At 37.9% G+C, this 24,312-nt stretch overlaps 3 protein-coding genes across 4 annotated transcripts; 2 read left to right on the forward strand and 1 right to left on the reverse strand.

The window, feature by feature from the left end:
- The first annotated feature begins 766 nt into the window (after positions 1-766).
- On the forward strand, positions 767-6,130 carry LOC143466070 (uncharacterized). 2 transcript variants are annotated; one of them, XM_076964672.1, is made up of 11 exons: positions 767-986; positions 1,184-1,386; positions 1,715-1,955; positions 2,120-2,507; positions 3,170-3,282; positions 3,427-3,743; positions 4,113-4,238; positions 4,552-4,755; positions 4,849-5,050; positions 5,179-5,356; positions 5,597-6,130. In XM_076964672.1, the coding sequence occupies exons 1-11, from the start codon at positions 965-967 to the stop codon at positions 5,787-5,789; spliced, it is 2,187 nt and encodes a 728-aa protein (XP_076820787.1). In that variant the 5' UTR covers positions 767-964; the 3' UTR covers positions 5,790-6,130. The 2 variants fall into 2 exon arrangements, with proteins under 2 accessions (XP_076820787.1, XP_076820788.1); XM_076964673.1 differs by lacking the exon at positions 4,113-4,238.
- A 2,381-nt stretch (positions 6,131-8,511) lies between these two features.
- On the forward strand, positions 8,512-13,170 carry LOC143466210 (alkaline phosphatase-like). The gene is made up of 12 exons (XM_076964846.1): positions 8,512-8,628; positions 8,821-9,078; positions 9,333-9,491; positions 9,714-9,753; positions 9,949-10,039; positions 10,252-10,391; positions 11,116-11,266; positions 11,472-11,606; positions 11,840-11,948; positions 12,225-12,368; positions 12,687-12,848; positions 13,064-13,170. The coding sequence occupies exons 1-12, from the start codon at positions 8,571-8,573 to the stop codon at positions 13,168-13,170; spliced, it is 1,554 nt and encodes a 517-aa protein (XP_076820961.1). The 5' UTR covers positions 8,512-8,570.
- A 1,475-nt stretch (positions 13,171-14,645) lies between these two features.
- LOC143465814 (putative ATP-dependent RNA helicase DDX23) lies at positions 14,646-22,017 on the reverse strand. Its single transcript, XM_076964299.1, is given in 18 exon segments — positions 14,646-15,363; positions 15,596-15,770; positions 15,932-16,040; positions 16,432-16,583; positions 16,755-16,852; positions 17,064-17,205; positions 17,622-17,799; positions 17,959-18,104; positions 18,398-18,515; positions 19,033-19,143; positions 19,303-19,446; positions 19,746-19,867; positions 20,130-20,245; positions 20,411-20,549; positions 20,749-20,814; positions 21,036-21,086; positions 21,089-21,134; positions 21,798-22,017. Coding segments are annotated over 18 exon segments (2,286 nt in total). The 5' UTR covers positions 21,947-22,017; the 3' UTR covers positions 14,646-15,139.
- Positions 22,018-24,312: the final 2,295 nt, after the last annotated feature.

Here is a 24,312-nt window from a genome sequence, read left to right on the forward strand (position 1 = left end):
AGAAGTCAGTATGTGAGAAGAACCTATGCGCTACAGTAGATTTGAACTGAATTCTCCAGAAATTGTACTGGGTCTGGAAGAAGGCCGTAAACTATCGAAAGCTGGCAGACATTGAATTTATAAATCACGTAGAAAACCTCATTCGGATAATGTTGTAATTGCGCATAAGTGGCCATGTAAATTTCCGATATGGCATTTTTAGTGTTGGAGTATTTCAGGAAATGTAACAGGCCAGACAAATCGATGTTAGACTGTAGCCGGGCAAATAACACGTCTGCCTGGTGTTTGTTTAGACATCAATGTTAGCAGCAACCAGCGGAAACAATGGTGTAAAATACAGTCGTTCAATAATTCATAGGCACTAAATGTTGGCTGTGTTCACTCTGTCGATTGAATTAGGGTGCTACTTTTTCGTAGATCAATTTTGTGCTGGTAATTAAAGCAGCGCTTTAGATTTTGCGCTGATAACTACAGGCTTGTGTTATTATAAAGAATTGCTGAAAGTACAGAAGAGTGAAGCAAGTCACTGGACGTCGGAGTGACGTAATAATTGGATAATCGTTGCATCAGAGTTTTTTTTTATCTTGCTTGTAGATATATCGGTTCGATGTACATCTTAGAAATGGACTTGCACATGAGATTCAACGAACGAGTGTAACTCGAGAGATTAGATATGCTCGTGATATATTATTTCACTAAAACGCTTTCAGAAAGCGTATTTCTGGCAACCACACAGTAAAAGCTTCAAAAATCTTTTTTCAGCAGAAATGACACGTCGTATAGAAGTGTGATTGTTCTTAGTTTAATGAAGTTGAAACCGCAAAAAAATAACGCTAATGTAATTAAACATATGGATTAAAGGAATATTGCAGTTGATCAGCTACATTCGCTTCTTCAACAATTCAGTTGATTCGAAGAAATTTGCTCGCAACACAAACCATGTTTTCTTCCATAAACCCCTGCTATGTATGGACTGGCTATGACTGGTAGGTGAAACTGTAATCACCCATTTAATCAGTTTTACGCAGTAATCTTAATAGCATTAAGATGTTTCATGCCAAAGATTGAATGCAGAAAATACCTTTAAAATAGTAAGCCAATTCAACTGTAACTGAAAATCGGAGCTATAAAAATTACATGAATCGAGATCGTGTTGCTTTAACAAAATTATAAAATTGTATAGATTCCGCTCTACAAACCGAACGATCTTACTTGCTGACGTCGCCTGCCTCTGACGTCACACCGCTTGCCTATGACGTCAACCAAGGACCAGCTATTATAGTGCTGGAAACTTCCAAAGAAGGCTTGCTGAGAGTCAAGGTCGAACCAGATATCATGGCTTATATACTCTACTGCCACTATGACGAGTTTGCCAGAATACAACAGGTATGTAGTTGTAATGGTCAACTGGTTATTAAACACTAAAAATTATGAGAAATTGGGTCGGAAAGGAATGTTGAAGGAAACATAACGCTAAGCGTTTGACAAGAGTTATATTTTATGGGTTGATTGCTAGTTCTAGCAGCTATTGTGAACGTGTTGGCGCGTGGCCTGCTACGCTTCTATAGTAGTTTCATGATATGGAGCATGAACACATTTATAGGATTCTTTGGTCTTTGTCAGAGCGCAAGTAGAGTGCCATTCCAGTAACATCTAAACTTGATTACATTTTCTCCTGTTTATTCAGTATATATCACCAGCACTTGTTTGACAGGCTTACAGTGTCGCTATTTCCTGGTCAAAGTTGGACAACACGATAATTTTTTGTGCCACGACACAAGCCGATGCTGTTCAGCTCCAGCTAGCGGCAACAAGATTTCTTGCTTTTTATCATCATGTATCATCCACTTTAGTCGTCGCTTATTTGAGCAGTCACACCGGTAACATAACGCTCCAGCAATACCACAAAGCAACTTTTGAGGTGAAGCGGCGACATAAAAGAGCCATGATCAAAGGTTTGTTAATTTTCAAGCACAGAAATTACTTTGCAGTATGGACAGTAAGCGTTGTGGCTAAAACTAAGACAAACTAAGTGCAAACGTTCTACTGAAACTAGTGGATAGATATTAAAATTACTACATGGTTAAATTTTAGCGATTATTTAATGAAAAATTTCCAGATATTAAGGAAAACAGTAAAATCGCACTTTACTCTCCTGCTGAACTGGTGGCCGCTGCTACTCGTACCTTTCTGTCAGCATTAAACGCCACGCCATCACCGGAGCTGACTTCACCGGGCTCGAATAAAACCTACGGTTACCTCACAAACGGAAGGACACTGATGAACGACGGAGCTCTGTTGGAAAGAAGACGGCGGGCGCAGTCCGGGTTCATTAGCGCCTCTGACGTTGACTTTTATCCCAGTTTTAACTACCACAAAGCGGCGTCCCCCTTTGCTCAGCCTTACTATAAAGGTTACAGTGATGGAATAATACAACATGAACCTGGGTATTATGACAAAACAATGACAATACCGTACGAGATTGAAAACATGGAAATCCATAAAAGGTAACGCGCGAAAGACAGTTGTAATAGTTTCCTCCAACCGCAGTAGTTGCATATTTGTAAGGACTTTTCTGATGAAGCTTCTAGTAATTCAGTCTTTTTAAACTTTATTCACAACTAACTTGTTATAAAGAAGTGAAAGTTTCCTGCAGAACTTCTTAACTTTCCAAAATTTTTGCCAAACAAACTTTAACTTGAATGACAAAAGCGAAGCTCACAGTAAAGTTTCAAACGGAGCTATGCAACGCTAAGCATAGGCCCACTGCTCATAAGCCGTACAAGAGAAACTGCTACAAACGACAAGTCTTATTTGCTACGGTGGGAGGGTTTTGAGCTGTTTGAATCGGAAAATGCTTAACGCTAGTAGTGAAACCATTTCACTACTTTTTCCTCGCCAAGTGCCATAGTTAAAGTTTCAAGCCTCATGCGATGGCAGTGCTAAAGAGCAAAATGACTTAAGAGTTTGCATCGATGCACGAACCGTTATGAAAAGACCTCTGCGGCTTTTTACAGAGAGTTTCTAACAAAAATAAATTCAGCATAGCCGAAGCACAATCTTTATAATACTTCTATAGATTACAGTGTCTTCAGACAATATTTTATTGTCGTTGCGCTTCCGATAGTATAGATTGTGCTGATGACGTCATTCATGCTTTTTCCGGCAGAAATTCTGAGGACGCCGTCTCGTCGAACGCTTCATCTGGTTACGTCAGCAACAATGGAACCATCCCGCGTCGTTACGTTGCTCATGACGTCGCCAAGCATCGAACTCATTCAGGTTATCACGTGACGTAACATGTACTAGATTTTGTAAAATATTATTGATATACCGCCTTTGACCTTTCGAGTTAACGAACTGTTCGTACTCGGACTCAAACTTTGTAGTTTAAGATTTTGGAAATTAAATTTGCGTTGTTTTCAGACGGTTACTTTACAACCAGGCTGCCTCCTATTTCTCAAAACCTTACTCGAGGATACCACCACCACCACCCCCATCAACGTCATGTTATCCACAGACGTCATCCACGTCATCAAGATATTATTCAATCAGATCCTCTGTACGACAATTACGTTTATGACGACATAAAAGAAAACAATAGACTTCGAAGTGCGTCAACGTTACATAGACATCAAAAAAGGGATTACACGAGAAGCAACGCTGATGAAGGGGTGAATTGTGACGTAGCAATGACGCAATACCAGCAAACAAAGTCTCTTCACCGTGAATATTCGAAACAGGTGACATAAAGAAAGCGGAATGTTTGAAATTTTGTTAACTATAAAAAGCAGTGATATTTTTGGCGTTTATTGGAAACTTTGTAAACATTTTATTTTGCAAGTTACGACTTTTATTTATGAAAGTAGAGAACCCCAGCACAGATGTTGCAAAGTGATCCTTTTTGAGCGCGGAAAAGAACAAAAAGAATTAAAATAAATAGACTCGTCAGTAGTGCGGTATAAATCATAACAGCAGACGGTTCTTTTCGCACTAAAATCATTCTCACTGCTTTAGGCTGAATACTTCTCTTTTGTCGAATCTGCTTCTAATTTTTCTATTATACACAGATGCGCCTTGCCCGCCGCCTTATCATGCTGTTTCTTTTCCAGAAACTACAGCCGTGTAAAGTTGACACTCGAGTTAAAATTCATCGGACTATCCCTGGTAAAAAATCTTTCATTCCGAAGTTGAAAAGTCCATTTAAGTTTAAACAGAATCATAAAAAGCACTTCGAGGTGAATTTTCACGCTTTACCGGATCTGTTGCATCCACAAGCCGCAAACTCGATTAAGAAGAAAGGGTCGCAAAGCATTGCAGCTAACGGCACCCAAATATTAGGACTATAGTTAATAGTTATACACTTTAATCTGTTTTCGTTACTTGCAATCTGATAACTTATTCCAGTAACCAATTTCTTTTTTATTGCAAACCACTGTTTTTTCAACACATTCTGATTCTTGTTGTTTTACATAGCGTGACGTCAAACGTAAATAAATATACTCTATTGCATAATAATGGTTCCGACAAAACACACCAAATTCTTCGCAGATAACCACCCCCACTGGAATTGACATCGAAATTTTCGAAGGCGACATCACGGATACTGATTGTGACGTCATAGTAAACGAAACAAACAGCAACCTGCACGTCACAGGGGAGCTTGCTTGGGCGGTGGCAAAACACGGGTCATTCGAGCTCCCAAAATTGACTAAACTTCATGTCGCTATGCATGGACCGGTGCCGGAGTCAAAGGTGAATTTGATACTTCTTATAACTCTACTGAGGAAAGAATTGAACTTATTATTCTCGGGTGAAAGAGCAGCATATTTTTGTTTTCAAATACAGGTTATGGTGACGCCTAGTGTCGGCCTGGCTTGTAGAAGTATCATTCACGTGGTGACGCCAAAGTGGAGGAACAATGATTCCAAACGAAGCCGCAAAATGTTGTACAACACTTATAAAAATATTTTCAACGTTGCAACGATGGAATTAAAAGCTAGCAGCATCGCTTTGCCTGTTATTGGGTTAGAAACGATGTCCAAATCAGGTGAAATTGACAAAAAAAAAATTTTACACTTTGCTGTACCTTCCAATACGTTTCACTTTGAACTTAGCTTAACTTCATTTATAAATTTAACACTGTATTGCTCAATAATCTTTCACGTTACGTCACAGACGAATCTTTTCCTTTCCACGTTGCCACTGAAATCTTATATCAAGCTTTAATCGCCTTTCTAAAGCTCGGTTCCTCCACACTACGTCACATCCGGTATATAGACAACGACCCTGATCACGTGAACCTGGTGACGACGGCGATTAAGCCAAAAATGGAAAACGTAACCTTTGACCCGAGGTAGACTTTTGCACGTACAACCATTTGAAAGTTACAAGTTAGGAAATCTTTTGTCGCTGAATATATTTCATTTTAAGTTATTTTTTTAGGATACTTCAATAAAGGATGATTTTAAAACCAACGGCATGTATTTAAAACAAAACTGTATAAATCGATTCTAACCATGACCCATAGTAGAACAGTTGTCTGTGCAAATGCTGTTATAACAATTGCTCCCACACATCTGTTCATTTCTTGCAGGTTTCTCAGACAACAACAAAGCCTCGCCCATCCCACTTACAGCAGCGGGTCGAGCCTGGCCAGCTCCGACCTCACCAGCAGTAACTTCACCAACGGCGAGAGTTCTGCGACAATGAAAACCATTGCAAAGTCCTCAGAGGAGTTGAAAACGAAGAATAGGGAAGTGAATAAACGTCGTGGCTGGGTTCGATGACTGGGACGTTTATTGCCCTGCTCAGTCAGATCATCCAAAAGTTTCGACGATTTTTTTCAATTGTTGTTTATCTTAATGGTTTTGAAAGTTGTTTTCTTCACGTTTTTGTTCCTTGTTGTACTATTCCTCATTATACCAGATGATCAAGTTACTGAGAAACTATACTTAGTTTGTTTGCACGAATCCGCTGAAGCCAAAGCGCAAAGGGCTACAGGCCAGTGATTAGAATTATAGGTCAAATTATTTATTGTGTTATCTTGATCTAAGCCGCAGCGAAGTATTTCGTACCACTAAGTGTCGCGGATGTTTTTTGTTTCAGCCAAATAAAAGGAATCTTTTGCGCTTAATTCCAGTAAAAAGCCTAATATGGCATTTAATTTTCTTGCTAAGATGACATCTTCTATAAATCTTTCGGAACAAACCAAAACTTGTTACAAATTAAAACATTCTTTTGCGGCAAAATATTGGACGCTTAATTTAACATCATTGTTTGGGGTAAATCGCAAACGCCCATCTAAATTGCACGGGTAATTATCGGTCCTACTGCCGGCTACACATTGGAGAAGAAAGAAATCTTTGAAAATCTGGTGCAAGCAAATATTACAATATAGGTTTTATTAACACAAGCAACTACAATAGTCAAATTGATAATATAGGGTAATTAAAGGCGCCATGAAGTCGCATTATGGAGCGGCCAAGAACATTTTGGGGAGTGGTTATGAAATAGCATTGTTAATATTCCAACTTACTGCGAAATATGTTATAATTATTAAGACTTTATCCTGGGAAACAAATTCTTCTTTCAATATGTACTTCCACAAAAAAATAGTTTTTCAAGATTTTGCCGAAACCGAAATTTAATTTCTCTCAACTAAAAAATAAGTTTTAAATTGGTATGTATCAGTAAGTTCTTATTGTAGTTAATTAATTAATGATTAGTAATAGTTAATAATAGTTAATTTTCGAAATAAAATACGACATAATTTTATTTCATTGGCAATTTGTCCTCAAACCAGACCGTTTATTTATAACAACCATAAATATTTCGAACATCGAGTGCTATAATCCGATTGTGACATAACAATGGACCGCGTTATACGTAAAGCGATATTGATGATTTTGCTTCGTGCAGAGCAAATTCTTAACCAAGTTTATTAACTAAACTGTGAATGACAAGGTGCATCGGATTGATCGTGGCCAAACGAAACACTGTACAGAAATCTGAGTGATTTAGTCTGTTTAAAGTTATCTTTCAAGGTTGTTATTAGCCCAAAAGCAGACATTTGTTAATAATCTATCGCTGACAGTTTGCGGTTTGGTCTTGCGTTTGTCCAAGGCTATTTTAGGCGAGTTGGATACGAAGGAAAGTCATAAAGCGTCTGTTATCTGTAATTAAACATCATGAAAACAATTGTTGTTTTTATGTTAAAGTTAAAGACAAAGATTTCAAAACCATTTGAAGTTTTAATTGCGTTCAAATGTGGTAAAGGTAATTTTAACATATAATATATATTATAAAGGTAATTTTTTAACTTTTGGAATATTTTGAAACGTTTGCAATATTTCCAAAGCGCCATTGTAAGAAAATATTTGTTGAATTCTTTTTGTAGTGACATAAGTATGAAAAATGACTGATGCTGATGTACTGAAGGGTATATGGCCATGGGGCAAAGCACTAAGATAAAGGTGAAAGGAACTAAACGGAAAAATATTTCGTGCTCAGAAATTAGACTGCACAGTGACGCAATTGGATTTGGAAATTCAACTGTGAATCTTATAAACGGCGACATATTTTCATTGTTGAAAGAGCATTAACCCCGCTGAGTAAATTCAATCGGAGTCGGGTAAATACAAAAACAAGCGTTACATTAACTGCAACAGAAAATCCCGGTGTTCTATCGCTGCGCGACTGGTCCTACGTTTACGGTAGACATACCGACGTCTAGCGTAGTTGCGCGAGGCCAGTTGTTTTTTGTACGTTCGTTACGGTGGGGTAGGTGCGATTGTTACGTCAGTGACGTTCGTCTTTCGTCTAACAGACAGGAAACGATTTCTACATATTAATAAATAACAAATGATGATATTTTGCACGCGAATTGCTTTTACTGTTTCAAGCAAAAACATCACAAAATATCACAAAAATATTTTTGGTTTTTACATAGAATCGTGGGTGTAAAGGGAAATCCCCGTTTTCAAACTTAACAGCATCAACAAACGGAGTAGGTTGGTTTATTAAGTTTCATTTGTTTTAGCGAAAAAGCGGATTTTAAACGGCTGGAGTTTTTCTCAAAGTTAAAGTACGGTCCTGCTGTTTGTATAAAATGCGTTGGTTGATGTCTGAATGGTAAAAGCGTCAAATTCCCGTCAAATCTACTTCAAGCGATATTAATCATTTATAAACTGAACCCGCAAACGGGTTACTTCGTAGAAAGCAATTCCAGCGAGCGTGTTTGTCAGTTTTCAGTGAGTCAATGTACTCTTGTTTTATACAATGGCAGGTTAAGTTCAAGGCATATAGTCACAAACAGTATAGTAACTCTGAATGTAATGTAGGTTAGGTTGAAATTTGTTTTATCGAAAGTCCTTCTGAGGTTCTTCAAGCATTCTGCATAATGAAAGACAACAACTTTAGCACAGAAACTACAGCAAATTTAAGCAAGTGCATATCTTAATATTTACGGTTAAGCGCAGTGTGTAATTAACGACTTGTTGTTAATAAACATCTCAGGCTGCTTTAAAGTTGTTAGTCTTATTTAAGCCTTCATTAGCACATTAATAACAATGCAATTGCTTTGTATTTTGCTAATTGTGAATTGCCTTTATCAAACTGCATTTTCAGGTAAGTAACAATATCAGTAGAAATAACAATTTATAACACAAACATAATTGTAATAATTTTTAATCATCTTGCATGGTTGTGGTTTTTAACGTTCCTTTGGTCAACTTTATGTTGTTATCCTAAATGTATGACCTGAATTAAATACATTTCGGCTTGACACTGTGTCTTAAATTCTTCTTTTTCAATTTGTAGATGCGGATCCGGGAGAAATGACGACCGACTACTGGGAGAGGCAGAGTCGACTCGAACTTGAAAGCAGCAAAAATATCTTCAATAATCTGAAAACCGGAAAAGCGAAAAACGTCATAATGCTTATCGGAGATGGAATGAGCTTGGGCACAAGTACGGCGGGAAGAATTCTGATTGGTCAGAAACTCGGTCACAGCGGTGAAGAATACGTGACGTCATTGGATTCCATGCCCCATTCAGGAATTTTGAAAACATATAGCGGTAAGTGACGCCATGACTATAAAGTTGAAGTTATCAGCTTTGCAATGTTTAATGTTTTTAAAAAGCAAACTTAGATTAATCCAATTTTATTTTTTATTTATTAGGCTAGTTGTACTTAAGATAGGATTAAGTTAAGGTCATTTCAATTTGTTTTTGTGATTATAGGCTTGCTTGCGTAGAACTTATGAATCAGTGAACTCTCGATTTTCTAATTAACTACAAAACTTAACTTACGCTTTGTGGTGAACACGCAGTGGACCGACAGACACCGGACAGCGCGTCAACCGCGACGGCCTTTATGACTGGGGTCAAAACCGGAAACATGAGACTTGGAGTCAACGCGGCCGCGACCTCTTGCAGTGACGTAGAAGCGAATAAAGTGACGACAAATTTGGAATACGCTGTAGCAGCAGGTTGGTTGTTTGTGCTTACAAGTGAATCCATGGTAAAATTAGTTATAAGTTATAATAACTATGGTTAAGTTAATTTAACTTATTTACATTGGTTTTATTCTTCTGGTTAGATGTGGGCTACTTATTCCACTTAATTCAACACTGTTATTCACTGCAAGGTCTCTGCTTTTCCTTGTAACCCTTTTTATCACAAGTAAATATCATCACTAACTTTCACTAAAGGTAAATCTTCGGGGATAGTAACCACGACTCGAGTGCAAATGTGAAAATGTGAAAATGTGAAAATGTGAAAATGTGAAAATGTGAAAATGTGAAAATGTGAAAATGTGAAAATGTGAAAATGTGAAAATGTGAAAATGTGAAAATGTGAAAATGAGTTTTCCGAACAAATTAAACCTGACATCAAGCCGGTTATTTCACTTCTGAACTTCTGCGTTTTTATCATGGTACTTTCTAGATATCTTTATTCTGACAATAAAAAGTCGAGAAAAGATCGAAATTGTGACGATATCGCCGTACAGCTTTTCAAAAAGCGACGAGATATTCAGGTGAGGAGGAATCGAATTGCTTGTCGTGTTACCATGAAATTTGGAACGATCGTGTTCCATTTTTTTAATTTTTCCATTTTACCGGATTCTTCTGATTTAGCATAAAAACTTTCAACAAATCTTACATCGATTTTTATGTGTTGGAACGTGGCAGACAATTTGAGAATATAGATGGTATGGGAATTTTAAGATGTCTATTCCATGGTTTAAAGGTCATCCTCGGAGGCGGAAGGGCTCACATGACCCCGGTCAGCAAGAGGGACGAGGAATTCAGGCGGAGCTACGGAGAGAGGAGGGATGGAAGAAATCTGATCCGGGAATGGAGAAGAAGCTTGAAAGAGTACAATGCCAGGTGAGACTGAAACATTTTCCCTTAAGTTTTGAACTGGTTCACTTGTGGCAGGTGATTAAGAACAACTTACAGGATTTGGACTATAGAAAATTTAAAACTCGGGTTGCATGCTATCGATTTCAGTTAGAAATTAAGTAATAACGGATACAGTAGTAGTTAAGCTATCTCAAAGATTATAATAGAATGTAGGTTGTGTTGAAATGGTTTTCAAGTACCATGAGCTAGCTAACAGCAATACAACTGTTACCTTGTTTTCTGCTTGGTTTGACGGTGCCTTTGTATTTTCTGCCTTCGGCCAGAAGCACTGATAATTGTGATCGCGCCTTGCCCGTTGTCGAACGAGTGACATTCTACCGGTGCCTGTACTGCTGTGTAGACGTGCCTAGCTTTTACCGTTTTGAAATAAAATCCTATAGTTAACTGCAGGTCCCTTCGAACCAGCACTAGAAAAAGGCCGGTAACACAACTGCTTAAATAAAACTATACATATTTACCTGCAGCTTTGAAGACTATCTACAATCAAACAAACTATGATCAAAGTGTAGATGCTTTATTCTCTACATAGAGAACGGTTAATATTTGAAATTGCTTACTGGAAAAATGGCGCTAAATTTAAAAAAGAAAATGCCCTTTCAGTTATGTATGTATACACATGTGTTCTTTAAGTTGTTCTTACTTGAAGTCTTATGCTTCAGATTGTTTCAAAATATCTTTTCCAATGCAGTTACGTTTGGAACAAAGCCCAGTTTGATGCGGTCGATCCACAAACCACAGACCACCTGATGGGGCTCTTCAGTCCATACGAGATGCAATATTCACTGAACAGGGACAAGGATAAGGGCGGGGAACCATCCTTGGCCGAGATGACTGAAAAGGTTCGTTATAGAGTTAACTCTCTTTTACCGGCCATTTGTCGGCTAAGTTTTTTTCAAACGTTTTCTCCACAAAAGCGTCTAAAAGATAAGAGTATAAAATATTTGTACAGTACTTGAAAATCATTCATTTTAATTGAACAACGTTAATTATATTATTTATCAGATATTTTCTGTAGATCTTAAAACAAACGCGTTTAAATTTTAGGCGATAAAAATCCTGAGTAAAAACGACAAAGGTTTCTTCCTCCTGATTGAGAGCGGGATGTTGGACAAAGCTCATCACCAGGGAAGAGCAAAGTTCGCTCTAGAAGAGTTTCACGAATTGGATAAAGCATTGGCGGTAAATTTTATATCACTGGCGGCAGTTAGCAAATCATTTTACTCTGCGTTGCGTATAAGGGTTATTTTCCAACCAACCTGAGTTTGCTCAAACTGAGTTTATTTTTCCTTAATTCTTGAAGAAAATATGTTTTTTAATCTAAATTATTACGCGTATTCTTTGCAGTATTCGTTATTTCCAGTAGGTCACTGTACAAATGACTTTGACAACGCTTTATTTTTCTTCAATCAAAGGTCGCCCGAAATTTGACAGACTCTGACGAAACAATCATCATTGTGTCAGCTGACCACGGTCACATGTTCATGTTTGGCGCGAACGGCTTCAGAGGGAGCAATATTTTTGGTAAGATTTTTATTTATAATCTTCACTGTGTAAAGGCACCATCAATTTTTTAACACACTTTGTACAAAAATCCGGTATATTTTTGTCAGTTAAAGGGTATCGACAATGCAGTATTATACCCAGCGTTTTACTAACCGGATTATTGTAATAAAATATATTTCGTTTCTTGAAAAGAACCCAAACTTTTTCACTTTTAAACGAAACAAACACATATCCCTTTCGGCCCTATCTCGAACGCACAGTTACACAATAATCTGACCCATTTTCCGTTCACAGGTCTTGCTCCAGGACAAGAACGACCGAACGAGGCCTTGGACGGCAAATTTTACACGACAATAGTTTACGGAAACGGACCAGGGCACGCTGCTAGTGGCAATAACATCAGAGCCAGCAGACAGACGGTAGAAACATGGGTTGCAGGTGAAGGGAATTAATTTATTTGATAACTTGTGTTTTTGCACGAGATTTACTTAATCGGATTAACGTGAATCACAGCTGAGGAAACAAGAGAATTTTAATACAATTCATTTAAAAACTTCTTGACTCTAAATGTAAAATCGCGAACTGTTGTTATCACTGAATGTTTATGCGCCAACTTGAAATCGGTTTAACAGTAGGTCAAATAACAAATAACTTGCGTACGAATTGTAGCCTATATGTGAAGCCGGATCGTTGACCTTCTTTGCTGCTAAATAACATACAGAAAAAAACATGTTGACGTATTCTTTTATTACCCAGATTCAAAGTGGTACAGACCCCAGAGCGCTGTCCCTCTGAAAGCTGAAACCCACAGCGCTGAAGACGTCATCGTTTATGGGTCCGGCCCCATGTCTCATCTTTTAACTGGGGTCCACGAGCAGACCCATATCGCACGGGTTGTACAGTACGCCGCTTGCCTGGGTAAATTAGACTACATTGCAATTAGGCGATGACGGTGTTTTACAGAATGTTACGCCTGTGTATGTTAAAGTGTTACATATGTGTTGAATTAGCAGCTCTTTTCTTCAAGAGTTTTGAACATAGAACTGCTTGATTGTTGCATATTAGCTTGAGGTGAAGACAAACGCTTCTCACATTTCTGTACTTAATTTTTCAAAAATTCTAATTTTGTACAGGTCCCGATTACGTAGACGAACCTCACTGCAGAGAGAATAAACCTTCCGATTTTGTGACAGAACAAAAGTCATTCAAATCACTAAAAGAGGAAAGGGCCTTCCCTTAATTAAATATTAATCTTATTAAAACACAATTACGACGTGCGTTAGTGTTAGGCCATTTTTGCAGGCATTAAGAAATTATCATACTGGAAGCACTTGCGGTAGATTTCAACTTTTTGTTCCCTGTTATTTTGATCTAAGAATGACTTTTCATGTTAAAGTTATATACAGTGGGCGTTTTGTGTAGCGCATTCACATAGTTTGCAATGTTGTTTGCATTGGTTAATCGTATTAATTCTTTATCATTTCCATGTAAAAAAGTTTCATTTTATGATTTTAAGTCGAAGTGGTTTTCGTTTTATGCCAAATAAAATTCAACAAAATGTGTCTCTCATAACATTATCTTGGTTTCAAAGTCATATATTAGACATCTTTTGAAAGTTGACATCTTATGGTAAGCTGCCGATAACAGAACATCAGTTACATTCTAATCGCAGTAGAAATACTCCTGTCAACAGATTGCACGTTGGATAAGGCTCGTCCAACCTTGATAAAAGAGCTAACTTCTTGTTGTCTTTTTTTTATTATAGATTGAAATTAATAAAAACACAATTACCCAAAAAAATCCATGCCTTAGGCAATTACTTCAAGGAACCCCAATAGTATTAGGTACCCACAATGGCTCGGAAAATTAAAAGTTAAAACTTCGGGCTAAAAAGGCAAATTCCATCAACTTTTAAGCACATTTTAGCCTAACTTATGCATGCGACCTGGAAGCTTGTAACACGTCATTTTCCAGGTTAATTCTCGAACTGAAAAGCAGCACTGGCCTCTGATTGGTCTAAACTAGTTTTTAAAGCATGATGTAGAACGTCCAGTGTTTTCATGGAAATCGCATTATTCTAGATCTGACTGGTTCCTTAAGGAGGCGTCAAACACTTAAAACTAAGATCTCTATGATTTTGTTGGACGTCTTTAAAAACCTGTTTAGACCCATCAGAATTCAGCATGGTTGTTGTTGTCTTCTAGCCTGGGAATTACCATAGCAGTTGGCGTGCTTCAATGTTCCAGGTCGCGTGCAGAATTAGGCTCAAAACTGGCATGAAAGTAGCTAAAATTGTGTGTTTTAAGCTAAAAATTCTAGTGTTTATTTTGCACCTCTGTTAAAAAAGTTTGAATCATGTTTTTTGATGGCATTTTATGGAATGGTAGTCCAAAGCATACTAAATTGACATGCAAAATTTCAGAGAGCCCCATGGAGGATTTTTCGAGTAATCAGTCTTTTAGTAAACTCACTGTATAATAAAACAAACAAAGATTTTATGGCATTTTTTGATGTTCGTCGCCTTCTTAAGTGCTTTATTAATTTGTGCGGAGCAACATATAAACTTAAATTTAATACGTTATGAATATTTTTCCAGTGCCTGGGTTATTAATCAACAACAAAACCGGTTACAGCCGCCCAAAAACCAACAACAAATTTTAAATAACCTTTACATGTAGTAGGCTGGCTGGGAAACAACAAACCTTACAATATCTATGCAAGTTATTTGGTATATTTCTTTGAACAGCCACCACTGCTAGCTAGTCGACCATATCTTAAAATACGTTTAATATTGTATTAGCCTACATTGTATAAAACACACTGCCCGAATTCTTTATTATCTTCACGGGCTATGGTGGCAGTGACAAGCCAAAGACGCTTGTGCGTCGACATCTTGTTGTTTTCAGAGTGTTGTGTGCTGGGAGAAGATTTCCACATGCTTGACTAACACAATGAAGTCATCAGATATGAACGACTTGCAAAATCTGTTTGGTTGCCGTTAATTTCAATTTGCTGCGAAATGGCGCACTTTGACAGGTGCTTTGATGCATCATAGAAAAACTCCTTATAGTGACGTAGGCCTACTTCTAAGTTATAAACAAAAATCGATTTTTGGTATGATGGGAAGCAACTGAAACAAAAATCCTTCATAAGCCGACTCCCGAGATTTACAAAATGTTCTTAAACATCAAAGTGATAAAAAGCTCCTCTCAGGCGAAGATGGTCTCCTCTCTCCGTTTCTTCGTCAAGATGGTTCCAGGCTTGTGCTGGGCTTCCGGGTGACGGTCAAGTTCCGGAGGACAACTCGAGACCGGGCTTTCAATCAAAGCTTGCTTCAAATCGTAGAATACGGTTGCGTCGCTCTGTGTCAAGAATGTAATGGCGGTACCGGTCTTACCGGCACGACCGGTACGTCCGATGCGATGTGTGTAATCTGCGAAAAGTTTACGGGGACAGGTATTGAGGCGAGACACAATAGTGATGTTAAGTCGAAGCTCTGCGTTCAACAGGATTATTTACACATGAAAACAAACAATAAAGATGAACTACTGAACCACGTTTTTCTGAATTTTGCTACGTAAAGACATTAACTTACTATAACAATACACAGAGCACATCGATACGTAAGAAACAGAAGACTGATTGTGAGACGACAAAAAACAAACCTTCAATAGATTTGGCCATGTCAAAGTTGATCACCATGGAGACATCCTGAATGTCGATACCACGACCAGCGACATCAGTTGCCACAAGTATGTCTTTATTCCCGCTCTTCAGCCCACTTAGCGCCACCTCGCGGTGCTCCTGACCCTTCCCACCGTGCAGCGTGGTGGAGTTGTACTAGAAAAAAAATAGAGTTGCTTAATTGAGTACCTGGACACGCCAAGAGGCTGATTTAACTTTACTATTTAAGATTGACGTTAGATAGAGTGTTACTGGCGCTTGTAAAACTTTTTAGAAACAAAAAATGCATTACTATCGGAGCAAAAAATAAAACTTACTCCCATCTTCTCCAAAGACTTGGCCAGCACGTCGCAACCTTTCTTCTGGTTGACAAATACGATGACAGGCGGGGTAATCCCCCTTTCAAGAATCTCCAAAAGTTTTTTCCTGGAATTAAAATGATATAAGTTGTCAATGTATATATCTCAAACGATGATAACAACATTTGACTACAACGTAAATGTTTTTGTGATATTAACTGTTGATATTAAGACGACGGTGGTTCTGTAGTCAAAAAAATAAATCAAAATTATTGGCAAAGACTGCACAATGCTCTTCGTACAGGCACAAAACATTGTTTCACCGAACGAAAAGACACTGAACAATTTTCCTCACGCAGGTTACGTTCGCGTCAAACGTACACGTCATTTTGCACAGAGCAAAAAGACCCACAAGCACTTGCTGGTTAAACTACCGCCTAGCACCGTGCTGTGATCGTACAAATTGTGTATATGGGAACACGAAATGAATAAAACGAGAGATTGTTGTTGTTCTTCACCTTTTTTCATTCTCTTTGACGATGTTCACGATCTGTACAACGCGTTCAATCGGTTTTCCAGCCGACCCTATATACACGATGGCAGGTCGTCGAAGATATGTGCGCGCCAGTCTTTCAACGGCGACCGGCATGGTAGCGGTGAACATGACGGTCTGTGGCGGAGAATTTTAAGGAATTGAAACAAGACTTTACGAAACGTGATTGAGTTTTTGTCGAGATATTGTACTGTACCGTCACAGATCTGATACAAGCTACAGCTAATGTAGGCTTAACCGGCACGAAGTTAACTGACTTTAAATTCGTTTAAAAATTCTTGAACCAACCTGCCGAAATTTATGTTTTGAGAGAAAGTTAGACTTCATGATATATTTGTCTTCAATCGAATCGCTATCTGGCTTCTGATTGGTCACTGGCATGTGTTCTGTGGACGATAAAAATAAACCTAACATACTTGCGAATTCGCAAACATAATTATTCGGCAATAATTCAACAACACATCATTCGACGTCATAACAACAACCAAATTCTGGCCATGAAATATTTTAATATTACCAGTTATTGATAACTCTCGGCGAGAGACAAAGTCAACTGACTGATCAGTCAGTGGCCACATCGAATGCTATGATTTTTACCTAGAATCTTTTGGACATCGGGTTCGAATCCCATGTCAATCATACGATCTGCTTCATCCAGCACGACGTAGGTGCACTGACTTAAGACGATGTAACGGTTCTCTAAAACGTCAATCAATCGTCCTGGAGTCGCAATTACGATCTGGAAGGAGAGAAATTTGACAAAAACTTAAGATAAAGATAATTTCTTACATTAAACCAAGATATTCCGAAAAATAAAAATTAATACGCAACAACGTATAGAAATTAAATGCCACAGACAGCGTAAGAGAAAGATAACGTAAGATAAAGCCAATTCACAATGAATTGGTGGCAAAAATTTGGATAATGCGAAAGAAGGGTAAAACCCAACAGGAAAGAAAACGTGGTGATGATTGCCATGAAGGATACGGAGCGAAGCAAAGTGATTTATCAAAAGTTTCTTACATTAAACCAAGACATTTCAAAAGATGAAAATTAACACGCAACAACGTTGAGAAATTAGATTCTAAAGACAACGTAAGTGAAAGATAACCAACAAGTTCAAAATAATTCATAACAACATGACGTAGCATCCACCTCACAACCCATCCTCAGTTTAAATCCTTGGTCCTCCCTGGAGAGTCCTCCAATGACAGCCACTGTCCTGACTCCGAGCTCTTTGCCAAATTTTATCGTCTCTTCTTCGATCTGTTGGGCGAGTTCACGAGTGGGAGCGAGGATGATCGCATATGGACCTTTGTCCGCGTCTTCCAGTCTAGGAGGGAAGAAGTAAATTGAGATAATGCATTACTTTCAATCACTCATACTTTATTTGAAAATAAAGCGACAGTTGGCCATTATGAAGATGGGTTGAGATAATAAAACTTACATATAGTAATTCGCCAATTTACACGACTGTGATGTCATAGGTTACCTTTCAATTTTCGGAAGTGACGTAATCCACGACAGCAGCGGAATTAGAAAAGCGGCGGTTTTGCCGGAACCGGTTTCTGCAACACCTATGATGTCACGATTAAGAAAGCCTATTGGGATTGCTTGACGCTGTATGGGTGTGGGCTCCTACCAGCGAAAAAACAGACGAGTAGTTTATGAAGAAATCAGTATAAAGTAGATGGAAAAGAGGCGCCGATAACAACTTTATCAAAAAGATTAGACCAACATGGAAATAAACTAAAAAGTATTGGAGTGCGACCATCGCCGGGTGGAATATGACTGAGATTGTATTTAGTTTAGTATTGGAAAATTTTTGGGAACTTTGAAGATATTATCAGGTCAGTTTGAATTTGTTCCGTTGGTCGCATTATTCTGTTGTTCATAAAACAAGAAGTCCCTGGAGAAAGAAGTTTTTTTACCTTGTATCCGACTCTTTCTATTGTCTGAAGTATTTCTGACGGCAAGTCAGGGCATTCTTTCCACTTTCGAACAGGTTCCGGAATATTCCCTCCCTTCGTGGTGATGTTGTAATCCTCCCTGTGGTGTTGGATAAAATTTAAAGTTGCAGGTTTTTGCCATAGAAGTTTATATCATCTAAATAGTATGCGCTTTATCCAATAACGGAACTTGTTAAATCATGCTACTGTTCATCGGCCTGAGCCCATATTAATTTCATCAAAGAAACAAGATTATCAAGAAAACTAAATCAAAACTGTTGGAGTAAGACCAAGACCATATTTAATTAAGTGTGAAAGAAAGAAATATGAGGTTGATTTGATGGGACTACTCAGGCCATTTTAAACTCATTCAGTTGATGATGTTATTCTGTTCATGATGTAAAAACACGTTGTCTTTTCAACTAGTGCACCTGGCAGCATAGAGTCTTGATATTTAATAGCCACCAGAAGACTAGTAAGCTACCAGCTAATTAAGTTGCTTTGGAAGTTAGGTGGATACGGCGCACACTAAATTATTGCCATCTTCAAAATGGTTCTTTTTGAGAATTTAATCCAAGTTTAAGACAGCTGGCTGGCACATCGCATTTGAAACAAACCTGAAAATTCTCCAGTCTCTTTCCTGCATTTCACTGAGATCTTTTTTAGTCCAATGTCGATCGTCCCATAATCGCTTCCTTTCTTTCTTTAACAACCCACGCTGACGTTTTCTACAAATGAAAGTTAAAATTTGAAGAAAAATGTCATTACGTTTATCAAAACTTTAGTAGTTGGATCAATAAAGCTCATTTCACTTCTATAATGCGGCTAAGAATGTAGAGTAGGTTGCAGTAGAGTGTATAAGGGAGGTAGACAAACAGAAAACTCACTTTTCTTGCTCCTTCTCTTGAACAGTTCTTCGATTCTCGATGAGCTCCGTGTAAAACTCGGATTGTTGTTTCTTCTGTGATTTGACATCGATGCCGGCAATGAAACCACGACCGTACAAGTGCACCTGATGCTTATCTTTGTAGCTAAAAACAAATCTCTTGGTAAGTTTTTACTTTTACGATAGAATAAAAATACTTTAGTAAAAGCATTACAATGAGAGTGGATGGTTTGAATGATAACTTGCATTTATAAACAATACAGTTATATCATCAAATTTTGTAAGTTCAAAGACCAAACTTAACATGTTAGAATTACAAAGTAAAATGTTTAGTGCAAAGTCGTTAACATATTTACAATCCTCGACTATACAAACAGTAGTCATAGTCATAGTCATCAGCAGGGTTTGAACCATCAGAAATTTGCAAGGAAGATTTCCACTTACATTGGATTATAGTCAACCGATGTGTCATCGCCTGCGTCCCAGTCAAAGACAAATTTGCGATCATTCAAACGTCGGACCCTCTTCTTCCTTTTGACCACGCCCAAGTATTTATCTTTTATTGCCTGTAACAATATTAGTTCCATTTATTACCTGTTTTTACAAATTGTTCTCTCTGGTACTTGGTATTATTTTCTTTATGAGGAAAAATAAAAAGAAAAAACCTGGATGAATCTATCGGACATAGAATCAATATCCATAAAATTACCACACGCCGTTTCAAAGAAAAACTGTATGAAACACAGAAGCTACCGTAATCCTAGTTATCAACCACCTCGTTCTTAATATTATAAAATGAGAAAAAAGTTATAAATCAATGCACCTTACCTCGAGTTCCTTGCCAGCGTCTTTATCTGTTCTTTTCTCAGTTTCATCAAGTTCTCCGGCTGCACGCTGTCTTCTCCTTTCCTCTCTCTCTCGTCGATCACGATCTCTTGGGTCCTCTGGACACAAATTTTGAAAGTTAAAGAGCAACAAAAAAAATCACTACTCACTTGATTACTGAAAACCTGATTGAAGTAGCAAGCATTTTCTTTACATATCGGAACATATTTTAGAATCAAAAAAACTAAACGTTGTTAAGAAGCTACTCGTCACGATAAATTTACCTAATTGCTTTTTGCCTTCTTCAAATATATCGCGTTGTTTCTTTCGAAGTTCGTCAAATTGCTTACGCTGCTGGTTGACCTGTTCTTGACGTCGTGCCAGAGCAGCCGCAGCTCTTTCTTCTTTGGTGAGAAATTTTGGCTAAATTTAAGCAAAAGTTAAAACATTAATAATGTGTCAACCAAACATATCTACGTTTCAGCATCGACGAGATGTTTCAAACAGATGTCTATCTGACATGATTGAAGCAATCTAGCAACTCAGGTACAAGTTATCAGCAAATCTTAAATTTGAGAAATAAAACCTTGTGGATGTACAAAAAAAGCAAACCAAAATGAACCTTTGCTGCCGCCTCTTCTTCAGCTTTCTTCTTAAAGAGCATTTCTTCCAAACTCAGTGGTTGAGTCTGAAAGTTTCAATGCACAATGAAGCCCAAAATCATAAATTGTAAATTTGTAATATACATATACGACGTCGAATAAGATAGGAAGTAGAGAGCTACAACTAAAGTTAAAAGAACTTTTCAGACAAAAAATAAATCAAAAACACAAGCAACGATACACAAGGTCGTAAGATAAGAAATGAAAAACAGCTCACGATACTGGAAAAATTTTTGTCTTTTCTCACTTTCTTTTTAGAAACTTCTTCCTCTACTTCCTCTTCTTCAACTTTAACTTTAATTCGTCATTCTTCTTTCTCGATTCGGGTGATTTTGAACGACGGGATCTGAAATATCAAGCCACTTACAAGTGTACAAAGTAGTGAAATATTTGCACACACTTGGTCAGCTATCTCCAACCTGCTGTCCACACTGCATGTGGCATAGTCAGAGGTTTTTGTTGTTAAAACGAACACACTTTGCTTGCTTGATTATTAAGTCCTTTGATTTGATTTAATAAGCAGCAGAAAGTTGTCGAGAACACTCTGGTCAGTGGAAATTGACCGAAACAAATCATTTTCACCCAGAGAACAAAGTAACGATTGCTGCCACTTACTAATAGCACGCAGAGATGAATAGTATTTGGTTTTTTGGATACCTCAAAAAGGTGTCCAAATACTATACATTTGTGTATAGTATTAGTAATACTATAGATTTTGTGTTTGTGGGAGATGTAGCTGCAAGCGGATTGCTTCAAAAATGTGCTTAAATATAACACTTGGCTTTAATTAAAAGTGAATATTTTTTTACTTATACTTTGTTTTAAAACTTACCCAATTGTTATATATTTTTAAGTTATTTAATGCAACCCTCATTGACAAATGATGTCATTTTTGGGCCAGTAATGCGTTTTAGTTGGACATAGCTACGGCCGCATCCAACCAATTTCTGAAGATTTTTTTAAATATCTGCAATCACATTTTTTCATAAGCAACAAAGAAATAACATACCTCTTTCTCTCTCTTGACCGGGATCGTCGACGATCTCGCTTCTTCTCTCTCTCTCTCGATCTTGATCTTTTTCTTTCACGTGACCTCGACCTTTTGGACCTTGACTTCTTTTGGTCCCTATCCCGGGAACGAGACCTTGATCTTCCCATCTTGTACAAAAGGTATAGCCAAGCAGCAAATGATAGTCAGCTTTAGAATGTTAAAATTATTCTACTTAGAGTGTTCTGAAAAAAGAAGCAATTAAGAAGCACATATGTTCGTGTGACTTGTAACAAAAATGTTGCACAAGCAACAAATGAGTGAAATTTTCAGACAATAAAATTGAAGCTGTGGGTATTGTTGTTTTGATTTATACCAAGTTATTTGCCATTTAAGGCTAAGAAACAAATCCAACATAAGAAGTGGCACCACAGCTTGACTTAAACTCTTATATAATGAATGAAGTGGAGAAAGCAATTTTTAGTAATTAAAGCAATTAACAAATTTTATCACTTACTTCTCATTATAATTATCTGAAAATAGGAAGTATTTATTCCCTTCAATCCAGGGAAATATCTAAGGCTCTCCAGTTTCTATTCAGAGCAAATATTCGTGACATCTCATCTTGTGATAATTCAAAATCGAACGTTTTAAAATAGCTGACAATATGATCTTGAGTGACACTTTTAGGAATTACACTTACTCCCCGTTGTACGTTTGTGTAAATGTGTGTACTTGTGTAACTGTGTACTTGTGTATTGTACGTTTGTGTAAATGCGTTTGACACTCAAAAACATGGCTCGGGGGTCAAAAACTACAGCCATGAAATAGTTAAGACAACAACAGCGTTGGCGTAGGTCCCACTACTTTTTTAACGGGAAGCATGCATAGGACCGCCTGTACTTTCAAAAACCAAACATCACGTGTTAAAAATCGGCAGACCTACAACATAGCTTGAGTGCCATTGTGAAAGATTTTGCATGCCAGCACACTGATCTCATCCATTTTCGAAACGGTTCCTCCGTCGCTGACTAGCCTACAACCTCAGTTGCATACGACTGCAAACGTTCTGGTCTTCTTGTTGTAGAAGCTACAGCCTACAGCACTCTGTCCTGCCAATCGGTGTGGTGGCACCTTTATGGCGGTTGGCGTCAATACCACACGATTCTAGGTGGCCGCGTTTCAAGGTAGCTTGGTAGCCGAGTAGTTCGAGGGCTGGACTCGCAATATATGCTGCTATTGTGTCGTGTTCGATAACCATCGGCTCTATACCGTTGTATTACCCATGGACAAGTCCCTAACCACATTTACTTTTCCTTGGGCCTTGTGGACAGTTCTAAATAATGGGCAAGATTATAAACAAAACCAAATAAACAATGTGTGACCTTCGAAACTTGCACAAAGGCTAGAAAGGTAACTGGGGCCTTGGCTATAAAGAATCATTGCCGGATTTAAATCGTGCAAAAACCTTTCTCAGTCTGAGGATAAAAATTATCATGCCATACCATTAACCACCCTTGCTCTTGTTCAGGGGTTTTTGTGAACAGTTTCAAATTTGGGGAAAAAGACATAAGAACAAATCAAAAATGCATGTGTCTAACGTATTGTATTGTAAAGTTTATTTTTGTCATTGACTGTGGAAAGCGAAAAGTGTAGCGCTAACCTCGATATAGACTGGTCAAACAAGAAATACGCTCACAAACAATCAACAAACGGGAAAAAGCGGCAAAACCCTGAGGGCTTAAAGCGTGCAAGGTATAAATTGCATTAGTGCTACAACGATGGAAGGTTATAAGGGTCACCAAACCTAGAGACCAAACCTGGGCCCCATCGACTGAGAGGTGGTCTTTAAGTGTCAGCGTGATGTCGTCGGCATAGCAGACGTTTTTTATTTCTCGCCTTCCGCTTAATTGCAATCCTTTAATTTCGTTTTTTTACTTTATTTTAGCAACCAGGGGCTCGGTTGCGATTAAAAAAGATATACGCTCAAAGGGTCTCCTTGTTTTACACTTTTTCGTATGGCGATTTCTCTTGTTAGGTGTCCATTAATCAAAATTTTTGTGGTGTTTGGCGTCTGGCGTTTGAGCTTCGTCGTCAGTGATTCTGTGGGAAATAAATTCTAAAAAATCGATTTGCATCTCTTCGTGAGGTTCTTCCTTTGCGTATAAGTTTGAGTAGTAATCTTGTGCGGCCGCTAACATTTCCTTGGTTGTATTGACTGGTAAAAAGTTTTCATTGTATAGTTCGCTGATAAAAGTTTGCGTTTTACATTTCCGGAAGTGGGCGTAAAATTCGCGCGACCCGATCTTTTTTTGGAGCGTTTTTGGCAATTCGAGTTAGCGCTTTTTCTCTTTTGTGCTTTTTCAATGTGCGTTTGGTTTCTATATACTGTTTATAAGTACCTTGGTTGCTGTGGAGTTGTTGCTAGTTTTGCATTTTCAAATTCCTCGGAGAGCTGTTTTTCGTCGCGGTTTAAGGCGGTGGAACGAATTTTAGCGTGCTTTTTGATTAAGGTTTTCAAACGGTTCTTTATGTT

This window comes from Clavelina lepadiformis, chromosome 7 (assembly GCF_947623445.1).
Source record: "Clavelina lepadiformis chromosome 7, kaClaLepa1.1, whole genome shotgun sequence".
NCBI classification, from domain to species: Eukaryota; Metazoa; Chordata; class Ascidiacea; order Aplousobranchia; family Clavelinidae; genus Clavelina; species Clavelina lepadiformis.